This window comes from Coregonus clupeaformis, chromosome 30, assembly GCF_020615455.1.
Source record: "Coregonus clupeaformis isolate EN_2021a chromosome 30, ASM2061545v1, whole genome shotgun sequence".
Classification (NCBI taxonomy): domain Eukaryota; kingdom Metazoa; phylum Chordata; class Actinopteri; order Salmoniformes; family Salmonidae; genus Coregonus; species Coregonus clupeaformis.
Genome location: NC_059221.1, coordinates 35217561 through 35244785, shown reverse-complemented (window position 1 = coordinate 35244785; position 27225 = coordinate 35217561). Strand labels below are relative to the sequence as shown.

Below are 27225 nucleotides of genomic sequence, written 5' to 3'. Positions count from 1 at the left end.
CAAAAACATATAGAGCCTCCCACAATGCAGGCGATGACTGCAGGATGAAGTTGGTGAAGAGCAACTGCAGAAACTTGTAGTCGACAGCAGTCAAAACTTCATGACCTTTGATCACATGATTTTTGTAAAGTTCATGCAGTCGACATGTAGGAGCAAATATGACATTTTTTATCAGCATAATGCAACACACTTTGAAAGGCAGTGACCAATGATGGTCACCGACTTGACAAAAGTGATCCGCTCGAACGCGTCCAGTGACCTCTCAAACCCCAAACCCTGTACATGTGTAGTCTAATCCTTTTCATAGACCCAGTGGGTCTGCCGAATCTGGTTCCCAAGCATTCCTGGAAGTGTCGAGATGTTGCGCCTCTGGGTTTAGAAACTCTGTTGTTTTATAGACTGGCTAAATTGACCGCTTTTCTCACTTCCTCATACTCTGAACGCTTCAATATAAAAATGCAGGTAGGCCTAGTCATAGATAAAACAGACTGGTATGTTTCACAATGTTTTATAACGTTTTTTTCTCAGGATATGTATTGTATAATGTATCAAATTACAGAAAAATAAAAAATAGAAATATAGACAAATTAAGAAATAAGCATGCAGCTGACTATATACATGAATAGAGACAATTCAGAAATAATGGCTGTCATGTAGGCTAATAATACCAAGAAAGGAAAACATTCAGTAACAAACAAATATAAGAAACATTCAATTTGTTCCTCATTCATATAGCCCAAACACAGCAAGCTTCTGTTTCAGCAGCTTGATCTCCAGATGAATATTTTCTTGTTCCAACAGGAGGTTCTCCTTCTTCAGTTCCAACACATCAAAATAGAAGCCCTCATGTATGTTCACTGGAGGAATAGACCGCTGGGAGATCTAAATCAAAACACACACACAGTAGAAAACAATTGCATTGTGTAGATAAGATATACCTATCTGAACTTGTTGGGTTTAATGATTAATTCCTAGTATTGTACAGTGTAGTATTGTGATTGTACTGCAGTTCATTCTTATCTTAGCATACAGGTCAATAGATAATTGGTTAACTCTTCACAACTGCCCCCATCCTAATCCATCTGGATCCGTCCCGGCAGTTCGTGGTGGAGGTCGATGCCTCGGACGTCGGAGTGGGGTCTGTCCTGTCCCAGTATTCGGCCCAAGACCAAAAGCTGCATCCCTGCGCTTTCCTCTCCCATCGTCTCAACACCACTGAAAGGAATTACGACGTGGGTAACCGAGAACTACTCGCAGTGAAGATTGCTTTGGAGGTGTGAAGGCACTGGTTAGTGGGGGCTGAATACCCTTTCATTGTGTGGACGGATCATAAGAACCTGGAATATCTCCACACCACCAAGCGCCTCAAGTTAATTAACCTGATGTTTGTCCCGGACTCTGCCTGTTCCCCGGTTCTGGAATGGGCTTATTCCTCCCGACTGGCCTGCCATCCTGGCTCCTGTTGGACACTGGCCTTTGTATGACAACGTCTCCGCATTCGTCGCTGCCTGCACCGTGTGTGCTCAGAACAAAACTCTGCGGCAAGCTCCGTCTGGCCTCCTTCAACCTCTTCCCATTCCTCAACCTGCCCCTGGTCCCATATATCCCTGGACTTCGTCCTGGTTCTGGAAGGCGTTCTGCACCCTCATTGGGGCATCGGCCAGCCTGTCCTCCGGTTTTCACCCCCAATCTAACAGCCAGTCGGAGCAGGCCAATCAGGACCTGGAGACAACTATTCGTTGCCTCGTCTCCGCCAACCCTACCACCTGGAGCCAGCAACTCATGTTGGTGGAATACCCCCGCAACACCCTTCTCTGCTCGGCCACTGGTCTCTCGCCGTTCGAGTGTTCCATGGGTTATCGGCCCCCACTCTTCCCTGAGCAAGAGGTCAGCATACCTTCTGCCCAGATGTTCGTCCGTCGCTGTCGCCGTACCTGGAAGAGAGCCCGGGCCGCTCTTCTCAAGACCACCTCCAGGTATCAACGATAGGCGGACCGCCACTAAACCCCTGCTCCCCGCTACCGTCTTGGGCAGAGGGTAAGGCTGTCCACTCGGGATCTGCCCCTCCAGGTGGAGTCCTGCAAACTTTCCCCCCATTTTATCAACCTTTTCCCCATCTCTAAGATTCTTAGCCTCGCTGCTGTTCGTCTCCTGTTGCCCCGCACCCTCCATATACATCCCACGTTCCATGTGTTTAGAATTAAACCTGTCTCACAGCCCTTTGTCTCCTGTTTCCGTCTTGTCCCGTCAAGTCCTACCAGCGTGTTTCCTGTGCTCTAGTCTTCCCAGTTCTGACCTTTCTGCCTGTCCTGACCCTGATCCTGCCTGCCGTCCTGTACCTGCCGGACTCTGATTTGGATTACGACTCTTTGCCTGCCTTGACTTACCTTTTGCCTGCCCCTTGTACTATAATAAACTATGAGACTCGTACTATCCACCTCCTGTGTCTGCATCTGGGTCTTAGCCTGAGCCATGATAAAGCAAGAGCTTTGCTAGGACTGTCTGGGAGTGGTCCAAATGAGGGGCCTAATTGGATGAGCCTAATGGGAGGGATCTGTAATCTGAAAACTAGCTGTTATTGGCAGAGAGGTCTGAAACTCTTTTTGTTATTGGTTTATTAACTTATACCGCCTGGTGATGTCACCAGGCAGGCCAAAACTCCATCCCACCAAAACAGGCTGAAATTTCAGGTGGCCTTTTCAAACTGCTCTTACACTAAAATGGCATTATCATAATTTTCACAATTTCACAGTATTATTCCAACCTCAAAGTGTGGAAATACAGAGCCTTCAGAGAGTATTCACACATTTTTTTTCAATGTCAAAGTAGAAGATTTCTTTTTACATAACGTTTTGAGGTGGAAAATAAAACACATATCTTGATTAGATAAGTATTCAACCCCCCTGAGTCAATAAATATTACAATCACCTTTGGCAGCAATTACAGCTGTGAGTCTTTCTGGGTAAGTCTCTAAGAGCTTTGCACACCTGGATTGTACAATATTTGCCCATTATTCTTAAAACATTTCGTTAAGCTCTGTCAAGTTGGTTGTTGATCGTTGCTAGACAGCCATTTAAGTCAGATTTAAGTTAAAACTGTAACTAGGCCACTCAGGAACATTTGTCTTGGTAAGCAACTCCAGTGTATATTTGGCCTTGTGTTTTAGGTAATTGTCCAGCTGAAAGGTGAATTTGTCTCCCAGTGTCTGTTGGAAAGCAGACTAAACCAAGTTTTTCTCTAGGATTTTGCCTGTGCTTAGCTCTATTCCGTTTCTTTTTATCCTAAAACACTCCCTAGTTCTTGTCGATGACAAGCATACCCATAACATGATGCAGCCACCACCATGCTTGAAAATATGAAGAGTGGTACTCCGTTATGTATTGTGTTGGATTTGTCCTAAACATAACGCTTTGTATTCAGGGAAAAAAGTAATTTGCACATGTTTTTGCAGTATTACTCAGTGCCTTATTCCAAACAGGTTGCATGTTTTGGAATATTTTTTATTCTGTACAGGCTTCTTTCTTTTCACTGTCATTTATGTGAGTATTGTAGAGTAACTACAATGTTGTTGATCCATCCTTAGTTATCTCCTATCACAGCCATTGAACTCTGTAACTGTTTAAAAATCGCCATTGGCCTCAAGGTGAAATCCCTGAGTGGTTTCCTTACTCTCCGGCAACTGAATTAGGAAGGGCGCTTGTATCTTTGTAGTGACTGGGTGTATTGATCACCATCCAAAGTGTAATTAATAACTGCACCATGCTCAAATGGATATTCAATGTCTGCTTTTTTTTTACCCATCTACCAATAGGTGCCCTTCTTTGTGAACCATTGGAAAATCTACCTAGTGTTTGTGCTTGAATCTGTGCTTGAAATTCACTGCTCGACTGATTTTATGTATGGGATACAGAGATGGGGTAGTCATTTAAAAATCATGTTAAACACTATTATTGCACACAGACTCCATACAACTTATGTGACTTGTTAAGCACATTTCTACTCCTGAACTTATTTAGGCTTGCCATAACAAAAGAGTTGAATACTTATTGACTTAAGACATTTCAGTTTTTCATTTTTAATACATTTCTAAACATTTCTAAAAACATAAGTCCACTTTGACATTATGGGGTATTGTGTGTAGATCAGTGACTCAAAATCTCAATTTAATCAATTTTAAATTCAGGCTGTAATACAACAAAATGTGGAAAAAGTCAAGGGGTGCCTTTCTGAAGGCGCTGCATATATAAAACACAGGAAAATCACGTTTTTGACTGCACTGGGCCTTTAAAGTAAGGATGTGACTTTGACGAAAAACACATGCTCAGTTGTCAAGTTGTTAAAAACAAAGCTCTTGCAGGCAAAGCTCTGAAATTCCAAGCAATAGCACTTCCCGAGGCCCTTTGGAAGTGTTGCATAAAACTATTAGTGCACCATACCGTACCTCAGCTATGGTTGCCTTCCTTGACATTGAGTAATACGATGAGTTGTAATAACACAAGATTGTCAACATTCCTACCTATTAAATCAAATCAAATTGTATATGTCACATGCTTTGTAGACAGCACGTGTAGACTAACAGTGAAATGCTTACTTACGTGTCCATTTCCAACAATGCAGAGTTAAAGATAAGATAAAACATTAAATAAAAAATTGTGAGACGAGGAATAAATACTCAGTGAATAATAACAACAAAATACTTTTTTTATTGCTTTGGTACTATTTTCATAAGTACTGTATGTGGTAAAATTTCACAACTCTTAGTACAAAACTCAAAACAGACCATCAAAAATACTGCATTTTCAAAACTTTAAGCACATTCTCAATTGACTAAGTACAACACACAAAATCACACAGTAAATCTTTCACCAAACCTAATCAGTGTTTCATCTAGAAATACCTTTCATATAAAGTAATTGCCTTTCACAATGCAATGCTCACAATCCTTTTCATATGATTCTCTTCTCATTTGTTTAAATACATTTGACCGTCACTTAATCCAACTGCGCTTAATTGTCACACCCTGATCTGTTTCACCTGTCTTGTGCTTGTCTCCACCCCCCTCCAGGTGTCGCCAATTTTCCCCATTATCCTGTGCATTTATACCTGTGTTTTCTGTTTCTGTTGCCAGTTTGTCTTGTCTCGTCAAACCTACCAGTGTGTTTTTCCGTACTCCTGTTTTCTATAGTTCCTGTTTTCTAGTCCTCCTGGTTCCGACCTTTTCTGCCTGCCCTGACCCTGAGCCCGCCTGCCATACCATTCTGCCTGCCCTGACCCCGAGCCTGCCTGCCGTCCTGTACCTATCTGACTCTGACCTGGTTATGAACCTCTGCCTGTCCTCGACCTGCCCTTTGCCTGCCTCCCGTGGTCCTCTGTAGCTCAGCTGGTAGAGCACGGCGCTTGTAACGCCAAGGTACTGGGTTCGATCCCCGGGACCACCCAAACACGAAAAATGTATGCACGCATGACTGTAAGTCGCTTTGGATAAAAGCGTCTGCTAAATGGCATATTATTAATATTATATTATTATTAATAAACGACTGTAGTATATTAAAATTATGTCTTTGTTAACGGTTTTTCATGAAGAAATGGAAGGTTGATTATTGCTATTAAGAGGGAAGGTTTTAGCGTGACGTCACATATGACAAACAGGAAGTGGGTGGGAAGATACGGGGATTGAACAGTAGAGGGAGCTATTCAACTCTTGGAAGGCTATATAAAGGGGGGAGCAACGACGGAGAGTTGGAATGCAGCAAGATTTAATTGGGTCTGGTTCTCCGGACATTGTGTCTGTACTTACGCTGGAACCTCGTGGTTTGAATAAAGGCCTTTGAACACGATCCAGTCTAAGCAGACTCTTTTAATTGATGGTAACACCTACGATTGACGTATACTACACGACTCTGTATGTTGAACCTTCCGCCTCCTGTGTCTGCATCTGGGTCATATCCTGAGTTGTGTTATTAATGGTTAATCACTTAACCGTTTAGTAAACCTACAGATTTTAAACTGGTTTGTCTACTATATATGGATTTTGAGAACTACAGAAATAAAATGTGTGTTTGTAAAGTGTAAACATCTAAATGACATGTAAGATACATGATAACCATACATAATGACTACTCATTATTGCTAATTGATTTCACATAGTGGTAACCACAATTGGTCATCATATAAAAGGGTGTGTGTGAACACTTGCAATTTCTTTCAACATGGAGCAGGATAGACAGCAAGGGAGAGGAAGAAATCAAAGAGCTCATGGACAAGGGGCCCGTCAGAGTGGTGGGCATCAGATAGAGGGAGGTAGACGGCAGGGAACTGTTGTGTCTAACGAAGTCTGGGCCATCATCGTTGACCATGTGGTAAACAGAGGCCTTACCATGGCATGGGCTGCCAGATTAGTACACCCCAATCTGAAAAGATCAACTGTCAATTTGATCATGAGAACATTTCGCCAAGAAAACCGGTAAGTCTGCAGGATAGGCACTATGCTTTACCATTACATTTACAGTAAATTACATATTGTAATTAATGTAAATTCACAAAACATGTTACAGAATGATCTATTGACAGTATACTCTGTTCTACCCTCAGAATTGACAGAAGACCCCATGGTGGTGGCCATGTCCGTGTGCTGACCGACCAGCAGGAGTGGCCAGTGGAAATGGTGAGGGCCAGGAATGACATACGGCTGTCCTACTCATCATTATTCACGATTCATTCAGGTTTATCCGTAATCATGGTAGCGTCCACATTAATGTAGATGTGTTTAGAAACATATTCTACTCTTATCTACAATAGGTTAGCATGTATTGGGTGACTCCAAAATGACACAATACATTATTTACCATTCATTTCTATTGGGCACAAAATAATCTGAAACACAACCAAAACAAACAGCAAATGCATCCAACACATGTGTAGAGTCACAAGCTTGATGTAGTCATTGCTTGCTAGGAATATGGGACCAAATGCTTAACTTTTGACTACTTTAATACACATAAGTGAATTTGTCCCAATACTTTTGGTCCCCTAAAATGGGGGGACTATGTACAAAAAGTGCTGTTATGTCTAAACGGTTCACCCGATATGGATGAAAATACCCTCAAATTAAAGCTGACAGTCTGCACTTTTACCTCATAGTCAAATCCAAAGTGCTGGAGTACAGAGCCAAAATAACAAAACATGTGTCACTGTCCCAATACTTTTGGAGCGCACTGTATGTCAGGTGACTTCGGTGGTCACTACAGCTCACATACCTGTCGTAGGTATGTTCATTCCCTGTGTGGTGTCTACATCATCTCGATCAGCCAGTGGAAATTCTTGTCGCTACGGATACGGATCTCTCTCATCTCCCAAACGGAGTCCCTCAAATCATTATGTTCTAGAACAGATAGGAGACATATCATTCCATCACTTATCATCGTTTCATCTTTTACAAGTAACCACAGCCAGATGTCTTGACAACAACAAATCATATATTGCGTAACTAACTAAATCCGAAACACTTGCAACAACCACACCAATATCAAGAGATATGCTACCATGCATGAACCAATGCAATAATACATTTAAAGAATCCTAGGTGGCCCTGGTCAAAAGTAGTACACTTCATAGGGAATTGGATGTGATTTGAGCTGTTCCCTCAGACTTACATCAGTCTTCCATTTGTCCCTCACAGCCAGGAAGATCTCAAAGAGCTCATCCAGCTCTCTCTGTCATCAAGCTTGGTGTGGACGGGGATCAGAACCAGGTCCTTCAGCACTACAAATACAGTATGTAAAACAACAGTTTTGTAAATCAAATAATTCGGCCAGATTCTGGGCACCTCTATTTAAATTATTTTATACATGAGCGTACATGCCTAAAGAAAATGATAGTACCTTGGTGTGCATAGACTTCCTTTTGACATCATTCAATGTAACAGTGATAAAACATGGAATCGAAACAACAAACTACCTGAGGCGAACATACAGGCCAATCATGATGAAATGATGAATCCCCAATGAGTTATCAATTTGAGTTTATTGTTTCACTCTATATCTAATGTTGTGAAGGTCTCAACAACAGGTTAAAAGTGTGACCAACCTGTACTGCGAGGCCTAAAGTGTCTCTCTGGCGAAAGTATCCATATCATCGACTTGGTTGTCTTCATACTAAATTAGTAGCAGTCAACCAGGTCAACCACATCATCCCTTACAATATGACAAGCAAAAAGTTCTTACATTTTCAGTCATAATGTTACCGTGAATCATATGACATTATGACGAAACAAGTATTGGTTATAAAAAAATAATTAAAATAATAATCAGTACCTGTAAAGGAACTGTTCCTTGTATCTAGTAGCGGATGCCCCGCTCACATCCACCACCTCCAGAATCACTATGTCATAACGAGACACAATCTACAAAACAGATAAAGAGGAGTTACTACTTAATTTATAGACCCAGCTGGTGTGAACCCTGTAGGTATTTAATGGGTGTGGGATCTCCCTTTATGGTTTGGTGACGTACAGCCTTTCAAGCAGCTATCATGTGTAATTATCTTGTTTTCTTCTGTAGTGACTCATGAGGACATCTACTGTCAGCCAAGATAAAAATACACTATGGTATTGTAATGATTGTAAGTAAACGTGTGCTGCAAGAAAGCCACTCCTTGAGCTGTGGCTTATTCCACTACTACGGTTGAGCGTTACAATACTAATTCCAAATGATGACTAAAGTCGTCTTATAGTAGGAATACTGCCAACAGATTCATTGAAATGGATCTATAAATATTTTGTTGTCAAAAAACAAAATATTGTGTTTGATATTTTCTTAATTTACAGAGCCCTGTCAGGTATGAAAGCATTTGACTCCTCTTTTGACACACATCACATAGTTTAGATGGATGTTTTACCTTCACTAGTGTTGACAGCACATCTGGATCAGAAACCTTATTCAGTCCAAATCTCCTGATGTTAAAGGATGCAACCTTCATAACTCCTGAGACAGAGAGAAAACCTAAGTGTTAGGCATATATTTACAACACGTTAGTGAGTTAACTGTAACTGTTGAAATAGTTTGGAAATTCTTATAAAAAAATGTCCTGTGTGAGAGGTATTTGTCATTTTATATTGGGCAAAATCATGCAATCCAATTTCTCTCTCTCTCTCTCTCTCTCTCTCTCTCTCTCTCTCTCTCTCACACACACACACACACACACACACACACACACACACACACACACACACACACACACACACACACACACACACACACACACACACACACACAGGTCCCCACATACACACACAAGTAAATAACATTACAAACATTCTTATCGACTCACCTAGAGTGAGGGAAAAAAGTATTTGATCCCCTGCTGATTTTGTACACTGACAAAGACATGATCAGTCTATAATTTTAATGGTAGGTTTATTTGAACAGTGAGAGACAGAATAACAACAACAAAATCCAGAAAAACGCATGTCAAAAATGTTATAAATTGATTTGCATTTTAATGAGGGAAATAAGTATTTGACCCCTCTGCAAAACATGACTTAGTACTTGTTGGCAATCACAGAGGTCAGACGTTTCTTGTAGTTGGCCACCAGGTTTGCACACATCTCAGGAGGGATTATGTCCCACTCCTCTTTGCAGATCTTCTCCAAGTCATTAAGGTTTCGAGGCTGACGTTTGGCAACTCGAACCTTCAGCTCCCTCCACAGATTTTCTATGGGATTATGGTCTGGAGACTGGCTAGGCCACTCCAGGACCTTAATGTGCATCTTCTTGAGTCACTCTTTTGTTGCCTTGCCCGTGTGTTTTGGGTCATTGTCATGCTGGAATACCCATCCATGACCCATTTTCAATGCCCTGGCTGAGGGAAGGAGGTTCTCACCCAGGATTTGACGGTACATGGCCCCGTCCATCGTCCCTTTGATGCGGTGAAGTTGTCCTGTCCCCTTAGCAGAAAAACACCCCCAAAGCATAATGTTTCCACCTCCATGTTTGATGGTAGAGATGGTGTTCTTGGGGTTATAGGCAGCATTCCTTCTCCTCCAAACACGGCGAGTTGAGTTGATGCCAAAGTGCTCGATTTTGGTCTCATCTGACCACAACACTTTCACCCAGTTCTCCTCTGAATCATTCAGATGTTCATTGGCAAACTTCAGACGGGCCTGTATATGTGCTTTCTGGAGATGGGGGACCTTGCGGACGCTGCAGGATTTCAGTCCTTCACGGCGTAGTGTGTTACCAATTGTTTAATTGGTGACTATGGTCCCAGCTGCCTTGAGATCCTCCCGTGTAGTTCAGGGCTGATTCCTCACCATTCTCATGATCATTGCAACTCCACGAGGTGAGATCTTGCATGGAGCCCCAAGCCGAGGGAGATTGACAGGTCTTTTGTGTTTCTTCCATTTGCGAATAATCACACCAACTGTTGTCACCTTCTCACCAAGCTGCTTGGCGATGGTGTTGTAGCCCATTCCAGCCTTGTGTAGGTCTGCAATCTTGTCCCTGACATCCTTGGAGAGATCTTTGGTCGTGGCCATGGTGGATAGTTTGGAATCTGATTGATTGATTGCTTCTGTGGACAGGTGTCTTTTATACAGGTAACAAACTGAGATTAGGAGCACTCCCTTTAAGAGTGTGCTCCTAATCTCAGCTCGTTACCTGTATAAAAGACACCTGGGAGCCAGAAATCTTTCTGATTGAGAGGGTGTCAAATACTTATTTCCCTCATTCAAATGCAAATCAATTCATAACATTTTTGACATGCGTTTTTCTGGATTTTTTTGTTGTTATTCTGTCTCTCACTGTTCAAATAAACCTACCATTAAAATTATAGACTGATAATTTCTTTGTCAGTGGGCAAACGTACAAAATCAGCAGGGGATCAAATACTTTTTTCCCTCACTGTATATGAGATGTGTAGATAGAGATAGGATAATCAGTCTCACACCGCTACAATTCTAATATCAAATGAGAGCAGTGCTCAAAACCAAACCACACGGTTGGTTGTAGACAATCTAGTTATATCTGTTACTCTATCTGTGGATCTGTGATGATTGAGTAATCTGCCTTCACACTTGGGCAAACCTGTCAACCACCCGACAGTGCACTGTAGTAACCCATTAGATGGGGAGAGCCAACCCATAATCATCATTGTAGTCACAGCTGAATGACAGTGAATAGAAGTGTCTGCTTGCAGGCTGACAGACCAGTTTTATGTTTACAACCTACCACAGAGCTGCCAGTTTGTCTACTAGAGAGAGCACCGTATGTGTCACAAGCAGCCAATGTTGATTCAAAATGTGTAGTTTTGTAGGTCTTATGTACACTCTTAGAAAAAAGGGTTCCAAAAGGGTTCTGCGGCTAACCCCATAGGAGAACCCTTTTTGGTTCCAGGTAGAACCCTCTGTGGAAATGGTTCTACATGGAACCCAAAAGGGTTTGACCTGGAACCAAAAGGGTTCTACCTTGAACCAAAAGGGTTCTACCTTGAACCAAAATGGGACAGCCCAAGAACCCTTTAAGGCTCTAGATAGCACCTTTTCTTCTAAGAAACACACAAGTACACACAGTCAAAACACAACACACACTTTCAGAACATGCACACACGCTCTTCAAGGACGACACACACACTCACTCACTCCGCGCGCCACGCTTCAGCGAGCACAGAGGGGAGTGAGATGAACAGAGGGCTCAGTTGTTTAGCAGCAACCTGATCAGTCCTCCATGTAGTTTATGTCTCTTGATTATATCTATCACTATCAAAAACAGGGGCACTAAAACATTTTAGACAGTAATATATAATAGTCTTACAGTATTACATAATGGTCAAATTAATATCAAAATTACATTAATTGACAGCAACGGCACATGAAATAGAAGATCTGACTGAAGAATATCTATTTTGCCACACTTGAAACAATTATGATAGACCAGTTTTACCTGAATCTTTTGTGCTGTGGTCCAAGCTTTGATATGCAAAGTCTTGTTTTGGCCTTAATTATTTACATGTCAAGTTTGTAACCTTTTGGAGAAAGATGAAGTTGCTTGTGAACACAGATTTAAGGTCAGTTATACTTTTCACCCCTTTTTGGTCATGGTTTGGATTTTAAGTTCTATCCACAACAAAGCTTTCTCGCCATGTACCATTCCTATTGTTACTACTTTATGTGTATGCTGACCTCTAGGGTCACAATTTTATACCAACACCATTTCCAATCCTTCAATTACGGTCCTATAGGGCTACAGTACTGCTGGTTTTCAGGGAATGATTTAGACCTGCAACACCAGGGGACGAACTCTCTGGTTAATCAATGACTTTAATTTATAAATTAAGAATAAAGAACACAAAGAGGTGAGGTGCTGGCTAACTGTCACATACTCCCATAACTGGAACATAACTCCCATAACTGGAACATAACTCCCATAACTGGAACATAACTCCCATAACTGGAACATAACTCCCATAACTGGAACATAACTCCCATAACTGGAACATAACTCCCATAACTGGAACATAACTCCCATAACTGGAACATAACTCCCATAACTGGAACATAACTCCCATAACTGGAACATAACTCCCATAACTGGAACATAACTCCCATAACTGGAACATAACTCCCATAACTGGAACATAACTCCCATAACTGGAACATAACTCCCATAACTGGAACATAACTCCCATAACTGGAACATAACTCCCATAACTGGAACATACAGTGGGGGAAAAAAGTATTTAGTCAGCCACCAATTGTGCAAGTTCTCCCACTTAAAAAGATGAGAGAGGCCTGTAATTTTCATCATAGGTACACGTCAACTATGACACACAAAATGAGATTTTTTTTTCTCCAGAAAATCACATTGTAGGATTTTTAATGAATTTATTTGCAAATTATGGTGGAAAATAAGTATTTGGTCAATAACAAAAGTTTCTCAATACTTTGTTATATACCCTTTGTTGGCAATGACACAGGTCAAACGTTTTCTGTAAGTCTTCACAAGGTTTTCACACACTGTTGCTGGTATTTTGGCCCATTCCTCCATGCAGATCTCCTCTAGAGCAGTGATGTTTTGGGGCTGTTGCTGGGCAACACAGACTTTCAACTCCCTCCAAAGATTTTCTATGGGGTTGAGATCTGGAGACTGGCTAGGCCACTCCAGGACCTTGAAATGCTTCTTACGAAGCAACTCCTTCGTTGCCCGGGCGGTGTGTTTGGGATCATTGTCATGCTGAAAGACCCAGCCACGTTTCATCTTCAATGCCCTTGCTGATGGAAGGAGGTTTTCACTCAAAATCTCACGATACATGGCCCCATTCATTCTTTCCTTTACACGGATTAGTCGTCCTGGTCCCTTTGCAGAAAAACAGCCCCAAAGCATGATGTTTCCACCCCCATGCTTCACAGTAGGTATGGTGTTCTTTGGATGCAACTCAGCATTCTTTGTCCTCCAAACACGACGAGTTGAGTTTTTACCAAAAAGTTATATTTTGGTTTCATCTGACCATATGACATTCTCCCAATCCTCTTCTGGATCATCCAAATGCACTCTAGCAAACTTCAGACGGGCCTGGACATGTACTGGCTTAAGCAGGGGGACACGTCTGGCACTGCAGGATTTGAGTCCCTGGCGGCGTAGTGTGTTACTGATGGTAGGCTTTGTTACTTTGGTCCCAGCTCTCTGCAGGTCATTCACTAGGTCCCCCCGTGTGGTTATGGGATTTTTGCTCACCGTTCTTGTGATCATTTTGACCCCACAGGGTGAGATCTTGCGTAGAGCCCCAGATTGAGGGAGATTATCAGTGGTCTTGTATGTCTTCCATTTCCTAATAATTGCTCCCACAGTTGATTTCTTCAAACCAAGCTGCTTACAGATTACAGATTCAGTCTTCCCAGCCTGGTGCAGGTCTACAATTTTGTTTCTGGTGTCCTTTGACAGCTCTTTGGTCTTGGCCATAGTGGAGTTTGGAGTGTGACTTTTTGAGGTTGTGGACAGGTGTCTTTTATACTGATAACAAGTTCAAACAGGTGCCATTAATACAGGTAACGAGTGGAGGACAGAGGAGCCTCTTAAAGAAGAAGTTACAGGTCTGTGAGAGCCAGAAATCTTGCTTGTTTGTAGGTGACCAAATACTTATTTTCCACCATAATTTGCAAATAAATTCATTAAAAATCCTATAATGTGATTTTCTGGAATTTTTTTTCTCAATTTGTCTGTCATAGTTGACGTGTACCTATGATGACAATTACAGGCCTCTCTCATCTTTTTAAGTGGGAGAACTTGCACAATTGGTGGCTGACTAAATACTTTTTTCCCCCACTGTATAAGGTCCCACAGTTGAACTCCCATAACTGGACAAAGAATGGACAAGGGTTAGACAAGTTGACTTGGAGAACATGAAAGACACAGATCGTTACCTCTTTTAGATGGCACCAGCAGTTAAAGAGAGGAAATATGAAGTTAAATATAAAGGCCAGTGTAAAGTCTTGTTATTAAAGGCTGGCTGATATGGCACATCACATTTCCTCTAAGATGTTTTTGGACCTTTGGGCGTTCATGTGGTAGAGGTAAAACCACAAGTCTAGGTTCCCTAAAGCAAGTCAGCATTACAGGTATCCAGGTACACCATGTCTGTAACAGACGGTGAAGGGGCGTAAAGAAGGTATGTACAGTATGCGTCTGACTGGTTCTTCCACATTGAGAAGTGACATACCTTCACTATCTCTTTCACACCCACATCCACACACATTCATACACCCACACACAGGCTAACCTGTCCCTACTTTGTCCCTTCTATATAAGGGGATTGATTTGTTAACGGTAACACAGCTCAGCAACTCCAGCCTCAGTCTGCAATCATCCCAGCTTTAATACCTACCACACAAAGGCACCATGAGTATGAGGAGCAAGAATCGCACTGGGACAAGCCCTAATTATGTGAGGGACTTCAGCAGCATGTCCTTGGGCTCCAGAAATGGCCCCAGGACCAGCAGCAGTGGCTTCTACATGGGAGGCTCCATCACGGCAGTGACCATCAACAAGAGCCTGCTGGCACCCATCAACCTGGATATCGACCCCAAAATCCAGGCTGTCCGCACCAATGAGACAAACCAGATCAAGGGTCTCAACAACCGCTTTGCCACTTTTATCGATAAGGTACAGTATAAATAGTGTGTTTTTTGCCGCTTGCTGTTTGTCTTTTGTTTGTGTGAATTTCCAGCTCAAGTGAAAAATACTGGAAAAAATATTAAAAGTCAGAGTTATTGTGGTAAATCAAGAAAATGTATGTAAAGTGTTAAAAATGAGGAGTGAGGTGGATTGCATCACATCTTCTTAATAACGTAAGAGCCCAGGAATATGGTTGTGATGATGGTAATGACACTCCAATCTACATAATAATAAAAGAACCATTCTTGTAAAGTCAATAACAGGTTGAAGATATTGTTTCCTCCTTTTGAAGTGTCTAATCCTAGAAGCACACCTCTCACTCTGGGCACTGTTTCCCCGTGTGTGTGTGTGTGTGTGTGTGTGTGTGTGTGTGTGTGTGTGTGTACCTGCCTGCCTGCATTCGTCAGTGCATGTGTGCCAAACATGACGTGTGAACTGAGGAGTCCAAACATCTATAATAACAATATATTTTGTTGTGGACCCAAATCAATTATTCATACGTATGTGTGTGTGTGTGTCACAGGTGCGACACCTGGAGCAGCAGAACAAGATGCTGGAGACCAAGTGGAAGCTGATGCAGGACCAGACAACTGGTCCCTCCGACATTGAGCCCATGTTCCAGGCCTACATCAACAACCTGCAGAAACAGCTGGACCAGATCAACAATGACAAGGACAGGTTGGACATGGAGAACAGGAACATGCACCATAATGTGGAGGACTTTAAATCAAAGTAAGAACACAGTGACGTTAGTCTGGTTGGAGATCTGTTTGTGCTTTAGCCAATTCCTCTGTCATGTTCGTTGTCATGCAAGACATGTCTGTCATGCATGCTGGGCTGTGACAAAAGCCTTCATAATGCGGCTCTTCAGGGCCAGAGTTGGTCACCCCTGTTATAGACCCTAACCCTATTCTCTTGCTTTGGCTTGTTCCAGGTATGAAGATGAGATCAGCAAGAGGAACACAGCAGAGAAGGACTTTGTCCTGCTGAAAAAGGTACACTACTGACTGATAACATTCCCTCCCCTGACACCTGTACTGTATTGTTCTACCTGTGTAGATGTATTGTATAGATAGAGTATAGCCAGAGTCCCTCTCTGATCTAATCTAACTAATCTGCCCTGGGCCAAAGATTAATAATAGGTAGGGAAAATAGGCAAATCACCAAAGGTGTATTACAAGTGTGCCTTTTATGTTCAGTAAAGCTTGAGTATTTTCCATGTGTGAAAGATGTGGCTACAACTAGCTATGTAAACAAGAGTCGGTAAAGCAAACATCCCCATATGAACAGGAGAAAAGGGATATGACTTGTGTTATGTGAGGCTGCATCAGGTAGGCATGTCTCTCGGTGTCACAGCTGTTGACTGTCTTCTGATGTCCTGTAGGATATGGACGCTGGTTACCTGTCCACGGTGGATCTGGAGAACATGGTGGCTGGGCTGGGAGATGAGGTCAACTTCCTGAAGGCCTTGTACGATCAGGTAAAGCAGTGTTCAATCACACATATATATTTTTAATGCCCCTTTAGTCAAAGATGCCAATACTATAGAGACACAGTATACAGCACTATAGAGATTACAGAACTTACATTGTTTCTCTCATGACAGGAGCTGGGTGAGCTGCAGTCTGACGTGAAGGACACCTCTGTTGTGGTTCAGATGGACAACTCCCGGGGCCTGGACATGAACCAGATCATGGCTGACGTCAAGGCCCAGTATGAAGACATCGCTGCTCGCAGTCGGGAGCAGGCCGAGAGCTGGTACAAGACCAAGGTGAGGAGGTCAGTGTTCAGAGGTCAGGGGTTAGAGAAAGAGGAAATCTTAAGGGTTCAGCCCTAAGGGAGCAGTACAGCAGGTCAAACAGTCATTCGTAAAATAAACCTGTCAATAATCCTTTGAAACCAGTGAACCTATAATGCCTCCCCTTTCCCTGTCGTCTCTGCCCACATCAGGTTGACAGTTTGGCCGGTCAGGCTGGCCAGGCTGCAGAGGAGCTGTGCAACACCAAGGCTGAGATCGCCGAGCTGAACCGATTGATCAGCCGCCTGCAGAACGAGATCCTGGCTGTCAAGGGACAGGTGAGCGCCACACCTGACTGGATGGAGCAATAAAGAATCTTATAATTGAAGACTGTTTTAATCATAGACTATAGTGTCAGACTGGATAGAACACCACCTTATAATTGAGGAGTACTGTATTTCAAGGCTTCGTGCCAGACTGGTTTCTGCTTTGGCCAACTTATCATTATCTTGTGTTTGGCACAGCACCAATGTGGCATTGTTGATCGCAGAAACAATGTTACACCCTCAGGCTAAAGTACCAGTATGTCTTTGTCTGGGAGGCCAAAGCAACATTTTAGAATGGAGCAATTAAGTCATACGCCGGATGGCATCACGTCTCAGCTCACTGGATAAAATTACACCGGCACAAACGGACGACAGATGATGATAGTGTTTATGCATTCCTTAACTACATAGGCCTACGTTATGCATACAATAATGTATTCTGGCCTATAATGAAAGCCTAATGACTGTAAAAATGACCCATGATAACAGCGTGGAGCAAACCACGTTTATTTGTTCTGTTCCAAAGGTCTTCTGATACATTTTCCCCCTTAACCCTATAGAAGGCCAACCTGGAGAGCCAGATAGCCGAGGCAGAGGACCATGGGGAGATGGCCGTAAAGGACGCCAGGGCTCTAATCAGGGACCTGGAGGTAGCTATGCAGAGAGCCAAGCAGGACATGGCCTGCCAGATCAGGGAGTACCAGGACCTGATGAACGTCAAGCTGGCCTTGGACATCGAGATTTCCACCTACAGGAAACTGCTGGAGGGAGAGGAGACCAAGTAAGGAGATGATGAAACTCTGAGGGACTCAAAAGGTCCACTATGACCAGCTCCTCTGCATAGACAGCTTCCAAAATCCATGATGCAGAGATGATGAAGTCTGTGTAGAGCTGTATGATGTTTTTATTCTCTCTTCCTTTTCCGCCCACAGCTTTGGACAACAATCTATCACCAACATTTCTACCACAAAGCCTTGTTGTAAGTTATCTTTCTCCCTAAACTACTACAAGTAACAAAAATACAGAGCCCTGAGCCCGTGACAGCACTATAATCTCTAAAGTTAGCATTTTTATTCTCCTCTCACATTCCTTTGCCTTCGAACCTTGTTTTACGACGGCTCATACTATTGATATGATTTAGGGATCGCAAACAGGTGTGGTGATTGGCAGGAAGAGGGATAAGGGAATCTTGATGGTGGCATGAGCCTTTGTAATAACAACCAGCATCCTCCTCTTTTCCACCCCAGACACCATGCCGGAGACCAGCTACCAGCAGCCCACCCGGTCTTCTGCTGTCTTTATCAAGAGGGTGGAAACCACCGACTCCTCCAGATCATACCACTGAAAAACATGGTTCTGAGACACAACATGACCCAGAGCTACATCTGTAACACTTTACTTGAAGTAGCTTGTTAAGTAATTTTATGAAGGGGCTACAGTTTTCATAACAATCTATGGCAGTCATAACATATTCATAGCAGCCCATAGATGCAGTCATAGAGCATTATGAGACTGTAGTGCCCCTTGGCTGTGATATATACCATACTATGAATCTTTATAAGACAATACGACTTCATAAGAATTTGCATCAAGTAAAGTGTTACTGTTATTTATAAACTGGGTGGTTCGAGCCCTGAATGCTGATTGGCTGACAGCTGTGGTATATCAGACCATATACCACGGGTTTGACAAAACATTTATTTTTACTGCTCTAATTACGTTGGTAACCAGTTTATAATAGTAATAAGACACCTTGGGGGTTTGTGGTATATGACCAATATACCAAGGCTAATGGCTGTTCTTAAGCACGACGCAACGTGGAGTGCCTGGATACAGCCCTTAGCCGAGGTATATTGGCCATATACCACACCCCCTCATGCATTATCGCTTAATTATACCATGGCATTGTTGAATACTTGTTTTTGATTGGCTTGAAGGGCATTCTAGAACATGCATTATTTTCCTATAACACACGGTGTATTTGCACGGTAGAATTCAATGGCTATAGTTCAAATTATAGCCATGGTATGAAAGGGATAATCAACTCGGGGCTCTATGCGTTCTCTGGAAAATAATGCAACTCTGTGTCAGGTCAATTCCACTCTGCTAGCGAGTAGTGAAACACACCTTCACGTCGTTCATTATTTTCCATAGAGCGTATAGAGCCCCTCGTTGATTATCCCTTACATATACTTAATCAGACTACATCAGAGAAATGATCTGTCAACCAGGCCTCACAGGACCACTTGTTATTTCTTTGTTATAAGCTGCATTGAGCTTGTTTCCTAGTATAAGATTAGCCTAAAATCTGTTTTTTACTTCTATTAAAACGGTTTTATGATGCAATGTCATGTACCAACATGTTCTGACACAAATAAGGACTCATACCGGAGATCACATGCAATCGTTTAACTCATCTTTCACTTCTGACAGATTAATGACTAGACAATATACACATCCACATTCTCTACATTCTCTTCATTCCAACCTCCACAAAGCACACCGATGTTGTGTGATGGTTATCATGACAATACCTTCCTATTTTCACACTCAGCAGACCTGAAACCAGAGAGAGAGACAGAGACAGAGAGAGAGAGAGGAGAGAGAGACACAGAGGGAGAGAGAGAGAGAGGAGAGACACACAGAGAGAGAGACACAGAGAGACAGAGAGAGCATTGTTACAACACTGTATATATACATAATATGACATTTGAAATGTCTTTATTCTTTTGAAACTTCTGAGTGTAATGTTTACTGTTAATATTTATTGTTTATTTCACTTTTGTTTACTATCTACTTCCCTTGCTTTGGCAATGTTAACACACGTTTCCCATGCCAATAAAGCCCTTAAATTGAATTGAAATTGAATTGAAATTGAATTGAGAGAGAGGAGAGAGACACAGAGAGAGACACACAGAGAGAGAGAGAGAGAGAGAGAGAGGGAGCTAGAGAGAACAAAACAGGTTTTTGTTTTCATAGTAGCTTTCTAGTGTATAACTTGGAACAATGGCATGTTACGATCACAATAAGTGAAAGACAACAACTGGGTTTGTAGGTATAACCAAAGGAAATTGTGGTAATGGTGCAGGCTAGAGTGGGCTTATTCACTGGGTGAAAATTACAGCACATTCAGATATAAATGTCTTGTAAATAACATACATATGTTGTGTAGAAAAGAGAACAATAGACAGTCATGCCAGCTTCAGGCTGACCAGAACAGATCAACTCAGGGCCTTAGTTATAGGTTACAACTAGAGTCTGGAGTTTTTCCGCATCAGGTCACGTCTTCTTCAGGAAAAACTCAGGATTCTAGAGTCTAGACACAAGAAGACTGAACCCTACCCAACGAAGCTATTTGATATGAAGAGCAAAAAGCCTTTACTGGGCTAGATGATGATAATGATTGACAGTGCTTGACAGATTAACCCTGCCCACTCTAGCCCCCTCCCTCCTTCCACCTCTTCACGAATGGAATGTTATTTTCAGGAAGTGCAGAAATATTTTATCTATGATACATCGTCGTCAACACCCTACTATTAATCTGAATCATTCACTTATCTGTCTCTTTGGGGTATGCAATGGCTCAACCTAAATGTTACTTTGTGTGTAAATGGCTGTGATTGTTTTGGGGTGTTTAACACATTCACTATACCTACAAAAGTATGTGGACACCCCTTCAAATTAGTGGTTTTGGCTATTTCAGCCACACCTGTTGCTGACAGGTGTATAAAATCGAGCACACAGCCATGCAATCTCCATAGACAAACATTGGCAGTAGAATGGCCTTACTGAAGAGCTCAGTGACTTTCAACGTGGCACCGTCATAGGATGCCACCTTTCCAACAAGTCAGTTCGTCAAATTTCTGCCCTGCTAGAGCTGCCCCGGTCAACTGTAAGTACTGTTATTGTGAAGTGGAAATGTCTAGGAGCAACAACAGCTCAGCCGCGAAGTGGTAGGCCACACAAGCTCACAGAATGGAACCACCGAATGCTGAAGCGTGTAGCGCATAAAAATAATCTGTCCTCGGTTGCAACACTCATTACCGAGTTCCAAACTGCCTCTGGAAGCAACGTCAGCACAAGAACTGTTCGTCGGAAGCTTCATGAAATGGGTTTCCATGGCCGAGCTGCCACATACAAGCATAAGATCACTATGCGCAATGCCAAGCGTGGAGTGGTGTAAAGCTTGCCGCCATTGGACTCTGGAGCAGTGGAAATGCGTTCTCTGGAGTGATGAATCACACTTCACGATGCAATCGCCATCGCACTGCACACTGCCCTATCCCATCTGGACAAGAGAAATACCTATGTAGGAATGCTGTTCATTGACTATAGCTCAGCATTCAACACCATATTACCCTCCAAGCTCATCATTAAGCTTGGGGCCCTGGGTCTGAACCCCGCCCTGTGCAATTGGGTCCTGGACTTCCTGACGGGCTGCCCCCAGGTGGTGAAGGTAGGAAACAACACCTCCACTTCGCTGATCCTCAACACAGGGGCCCCACAAGGGTGCATGCTCAGCCCCCTCCTGAACTCCCTATTCACCCATGACTGCGTGGCCACGCACGCCTCCAACTCAATCATCAAGTTTGCAGACGACACACAACAGTAGTAGGCCTGATTACCAACAATGACGAGTCAGCCTACAGGGAGGAGGTGAGGGCCCTGGGAGTGTGGTGCCAGGAAAACAACCTCTCACTCAACGTCAACAAAACAAAGGAGCTGATGGTGGACTTCAGGAAACAGCCCCTATCCACATCGACGGGACCCCAGTGTTAAAGGTGGAAAGCTTCAAGTTCCTCAGCGTACACATCACTGACAAACTGAAATGTTCCACTCACACAGACAGTGTGGTGAAGAAGGCGCAACAACGCCTCTTCAACCTCAGGAGGCTGAAGAAATTTGGCTTGGCACCTAAAACCCTCACAAACTTTTACAGATGCACAATTGAGAGCATACTGTCGGGCTGTATCACTGCCTGGTATGGCAACTGCACCGCCCGCAACTGCAGGGCTCTCCAGAGGGTTGTGCGGTCTGCCCAACGCATCACCGGGGGCAAACTACCTGCCCTCCAGTACACCTACAGCACACGATGTCACAGGAAGGCCAAAAAGATCATCAAGGACAACAACCACCCGAGCCACTGCCTGTTCACCCCGCTATCATCCAGAAGGCGAGGTCAGTACAGGTGCATCAAAGCTGGGACCGAGAGACTGAAAAACATCTTCTATCTCAAGGCCATCTGACTGTTAAATAGCCATCATTAGCACCTTAGAGGCTGCTGCCCTATATACATAGACTTGAAATCACTGGCCACTTCAATAATGGAACACTAGTCACTTTAATTATGTTTACATATTTTGCATTACTCATCTCATATGTATATACTGTATTCTATACTATTCTACTGTATTTTAGTCTATGCCGCTCCAACATTGCTCGTCCATATATATTTACAGTTAAAGTCAGAAGTTTACATACACCCTAGCCAAATACATTTAAACTCAGTTTTTCACAATTCCTGACATTTAATCCTAGTAAAGATTCCCTGTCTTAGGTCAGTTAGGATCCCCACTTTATTTTAAGAATGTGAAATGTCAGAATAATAGTAGAGAGAATTATTTATTTCAGTTATTATTTCTTTCATCACATTCCCGGTGGGTCAGAAGTTTACATACACTCAATCAGTATTTGGTAGCATTGCCTTTCAATTGTTTAACTTGGGTCAAACGTTTCGGGTAGCCTTCCACAAGCTTCCCACAATAAGTTGGGTGAATTTTGGCCCATTCCTCCTGACAGAGCTGGTGTAACTGAGTCAGGTTTGTAGGGCTCCTTGCTCGCACACGCTTTTTCAGTTCTGCCCACAAATGTTCTATAGGATTGAGGTCAGGGCTTTGTGATGGCCACTCCAATACCTTGACTTTGTTGTCCTTAAGCCATTTTGCCACAACTTTGGAAGTATGCTTGGGGTCATTGTCCATTTGGAAGACCCATTTGCGACCAAGCTTTAACTTCCTGACTGATGTCTTGAGATGTTGCTTCAATATATCCACATAATATTCCTTCCTCATGATGCCATCTATTTTGTGAAGTGCACCAGTCCCTCCTGCAGCAAAGCTTGCAAGCCATCCCCTTTTTTCTCCAAACATAACGATGGTCATTATGGCCAAACAGTTCTATTTTTGTTTCATTAGACCAGAGGACATTTCTCCAAAAAGTACGATCTTTGTCCCCATGTGCAGTTGCAAACTGTAGTCTGGCTTTTTTATGGCGGTTTTGGAGCAGTGGCTTCTTCCTTGCTGAGTGGCCTTTCAGGTTATGTCGATATAGGACTCGTTTTACTGTGGATATAGATACTTTTGTACCTGTTTCCTCCAGCATCTTCACAAGGTCCTTTGCTGTTGTTCTGGGATTGAAGTACGTTCATCTCTAGGAGACAGAACGCGTCTCCTTCCTGAGCGGTATGACGGCTGCGTGGACCCATGGTGTTAATACTTGCGTACCATTGTTTGTACAAATGAACGTGGTACCTTTAGGCGTTTGGAAATTGCTCCCAAGGATGAACCAGACTTGTGGAGGTCTACACATTTTTTTCTGAGGTCTTGGCTGATTTCTTTTGATTTTCCCATGATGTCAAGCAGAGGCACTGAGTTTCAAGGTAGGCCTTGAAATACATCTACTGGTACACCTCCAACTGACTCAAATGATGTAAATTAGCCTATCAGAAGCTTCTAAAGCCATGATATCATTTTCTGGAATTTTCCAAGCTGTTTACTTGTGTCATGGACAAAGTAGACGTCCTAACCGACTTGCCAAAACTATAGTTTGTTAACAAGAAATGTGTGGTGGTTGAAAAAACGAGTTTTAATGACTCCAACCTAGGTGTGTTTAAACTTCCTGTAGTCCACAAAAAAGAGGATTGAGCACGTCCCCATTCTCATCGACGGGGCTGTAGTGGAACAGGTTGAGAGCTTCAAGTTCCTTGGTGTCCACATCACCAACAAACTATCATGGTCCAAACACACCAAGACAGTCGTGAAGAGGGCACGACAAAGCCTATTCCCCCTTAGGAGACTGAAAAGATTTGGCATGGGTCCTCAGATCCTCAAAAGGTTCTACAGCTACACCATCGAGAGCATCCTGACTGGTTGCTGTGTGGTGGGACAAGGTACAGGATGTCAGGCCGCTCAGGGTCAGGGCAGGCAAAATGGTCAAAATCGGGAAAACTAGAAAACAGGAACTTTAGAAAAGACAGGAGGAAGGGGGAAAACCGCTGGTAGGCTTGACGAACAAAACGAACTGGCAACAGCCAAACAGAGAAGACAGGTATAAATACACTGGGGATAATGGGGAAGATGGGCGACACCTGGAGGGGGATGGAGACAATCACAAAGACAGGTGAAATAGATCAGGGTGTGACAATATATTCTTAATTCCATTCCTTTACTTTAGATGTGTGTATTATTGTGAAATTGTTAGATATTACTGCACTGTTGGAGCTAGAAACACAAGCATTTCGCCATACCCGCAATAACATCTGATTTTAGACGATTCTGTGCTTCCAACAGTGGCAACAGCTTGGGGTAGGCCCTTTCCTGTTTCAGTATGACAATGCCTCTGTGCACAAGGCGAGGTCCATACAGAAATGGTTTATCGAGATCGGTGTGGAAGAACTTGACTGGCCTGCACAGAGCCCTGACCTCAACCCCATCGAACACCTTTGGGATGAATTGGAACGCCGACTGCGAGCCAGGCCTAATCGCCCAACATCAGTGCCCGACCTCACTAATGCTCTTCTGGCTGAATGGAAGCAAGTCCCTGCAGCAATGCTCCAACATCTAGTGGAAAGACCAACTCCATATTAATGCCCTTGATTTTGGAATGAGATGTTCGACGAGCAGGTGTCCACATACTTTGGTCATGTAGTGTATGAACACACGTATCAGACTTGTAGTTTACTTCTCAGGGTTTGCTTTGATGCAATCATGAGATATGAATCTTGAGTTTTTATTTTCAATACAACTTCAGCAGCATAGGAGGCTGCTGAGGGGAGGACAGCTGGAATGGAGTGAATGGAATGGAATCAAACACATGGGAACCTGTAAAAGTGCCCATGAACTGAAGATACATTGTATTCATCCCAAGGACCATTATCTTAGACCGTATATAGACCATTACAGACACCTACTGGCCAATGAGGGACACTACAACTACAGAATGTCATACTTCAGTTCTCATCACTGGCTGAGCATTTCGTTATACTGGATTGAGTCATGAAACAAACACATGAACGTGTGCACACGTGAAAAAATACTATAGTATGCCCTGTAGTGTTTTTGTGGACTTTACTGTAGTATTTACTGTAGTATTTAAGACATGAATGTAGTATGCTGTAGTATTTTCTGTAGTGTTTTTTCAGACATGACTGTAGTATATTGTAGTATTTACAGTTACTATAGTATAAATACTGTAGTATTACTATAGTAAAAAAACTATAGAATATGTTATAGTAATTACTGTAGTATTTTTGCAGACTTTACTGTAGTATTCACTGTAGTGTTTTTGTTTTATTGTCTTTGACATAGCTGTGGGAGCTTTCTCCTTGAAGAAACCTCCTGGACAAATAATAAAAGAGCACATTTTCCATAACCTGTAGGTAGGGCTGGCATTTGAACAGATAGTTCAGCGCTTGAGTTATTTTCTATAACCTGCAGGGAACACAATATATGATCTATACTTGACATGTAGGTTTCTCACTCATGGGTGGCACAAATTGTGATATAGGGGAAGGGAATGGGTGGGGTATATGCAAATTAAATACTGTCATATAACTATAGTTTTAAAAAACTGTACCGTTTTTGTGTACACTAGTGTTTTTGCGGACATTACTGTAGTAGGCCCTATTTAATATAGTATTCTACAGTATACTACAAGATTCTATGGTAAGTACTACACATGATCGAGGGATACTACAGTTTTGTAGCATACTGTAGAATACTATACTACACACTGTAGTATTCCTAGATCGTGTAGTGCTTAATATAGGATTTTGTAGTATACTGTTCCAAGATGGCGTAGTAGTGCAGTTCTGTTTTTGTCGTGTGTCTGTAAATAGCCTGTAAATACCCTGTTTTTTTGTATTTTTTGTACATATTTCCCTATCAGACTTTTCATCCTTCTACAAAATATACTTTCCTGCAACCCGCCTCACTCAATGTGGAACGGATTCTATTATTGACTTAACTTTATCTAGAATCTCCAGTTGAAACTAGCTAGCCAGCTAACTAGCTACTTGCTATTAGCCACAGCTAGCGGTATTTCACCCAGAACATTGGATTTTTTTTCTGCAGGATTAATTTAATCACTGGACATTAATCACCGGATATTCGGCCAGTCTGCACAGCGCGTTATCGACCCAGAACATATCAGTTTTTCCGCCGGAATCACTGAATCACTGGACCTTTAACTCCGGATTCATCGCTACCAGCTAGCTGCAACAAAATGGACGCTGTGGTCTGGCAGATCATCCTGAGCTAGGCCCACCTCCCGGCTATCTACCTCTCTGTCAACTGGACGGGACCACCTAGTGTTGACACGGAGCCCCGCCGATCCTACACGACTGGTCTGCCGACGAAATCGTCTGATGTGGTTACGACGTTAACCACGAAGATTCCATCTGCTAGCCCCGGCCCGCTAGCACACGCTAGCCGTGGCCTCTTACTCGCTAGTGCTTTAGCAGCCTCCGAATTATCTTATTGCTGTTCACCGGACCTTATGATAACTCAGCTATACAGCTGATGTCTGCTGGACTGTTCCTTTTTACGGTACTACATCCTGTTTATGTTTAGCCTCAGCCCAAACATGGTTAGCTTATTGTTGTTTCGGTTATTTCTAATTGTACTATTTCACTGTAGACCCCCCAGCCCAGCTAAACCTGCCTTAGATAGCTCCTTTGTCCCACCCCCCATACACGCGGAGACCGACTCAATTGATGCCT

General features: G+C 42.8%; 1 protein-coding gene, 1 non-coding gene and 1 pseudogene across 2 annotated transcripts; 1 reads left to right on the top strand and 2 right to left on the bottom strand.

The window, feature by feature from the left end:
- Window positions 1-723: 723 nt before the first annotated feature.
- Window positions 724-8976, bottom strand: LOC121546432 (annotated as a pseudogene).
- Window positions 8977-14811: 5835 nt separating this feature from the next.
- si:dkey-222n6.2 (keratin, type II cytoskeletal 8) lies at window positions 14812-18893 on the top strand. Its single transcript, XM_041855785.2, has 9 exons — window positions 14812-15152; window positions 15688-15896; window positions 16099-16159; window positions 16549-16644; window positions 16771-16935; window positions 17115-17240; window positions 17789-18009; window positions 18161-18207; window positions 18476-18893. The coding sequence occupies exons 1-9, from the start codon at window positions 14889-14891 to the stop codon at window positions 18571-18573; spliced, it is 1287 nt and encodes a 428-aa protein (XP_041711719.2). The 5' UTR covers window positions 14812-14888; the 3' UTR covers window positions 18574-18893.
- Window positions 18894-25817: 6924 nt separating this feature from the next.
- Window positions 25818-25870, bottom strand: LOC121546856. Its single transcript, XR_005996446.1, has one exon. It is a non-coding gene; the product is annotated as a U7 small nuclear RNA (small nuclear RNA).
- Between the last annotated feature and the right edge of the window lie 1355 nt (window positions 25871-27225).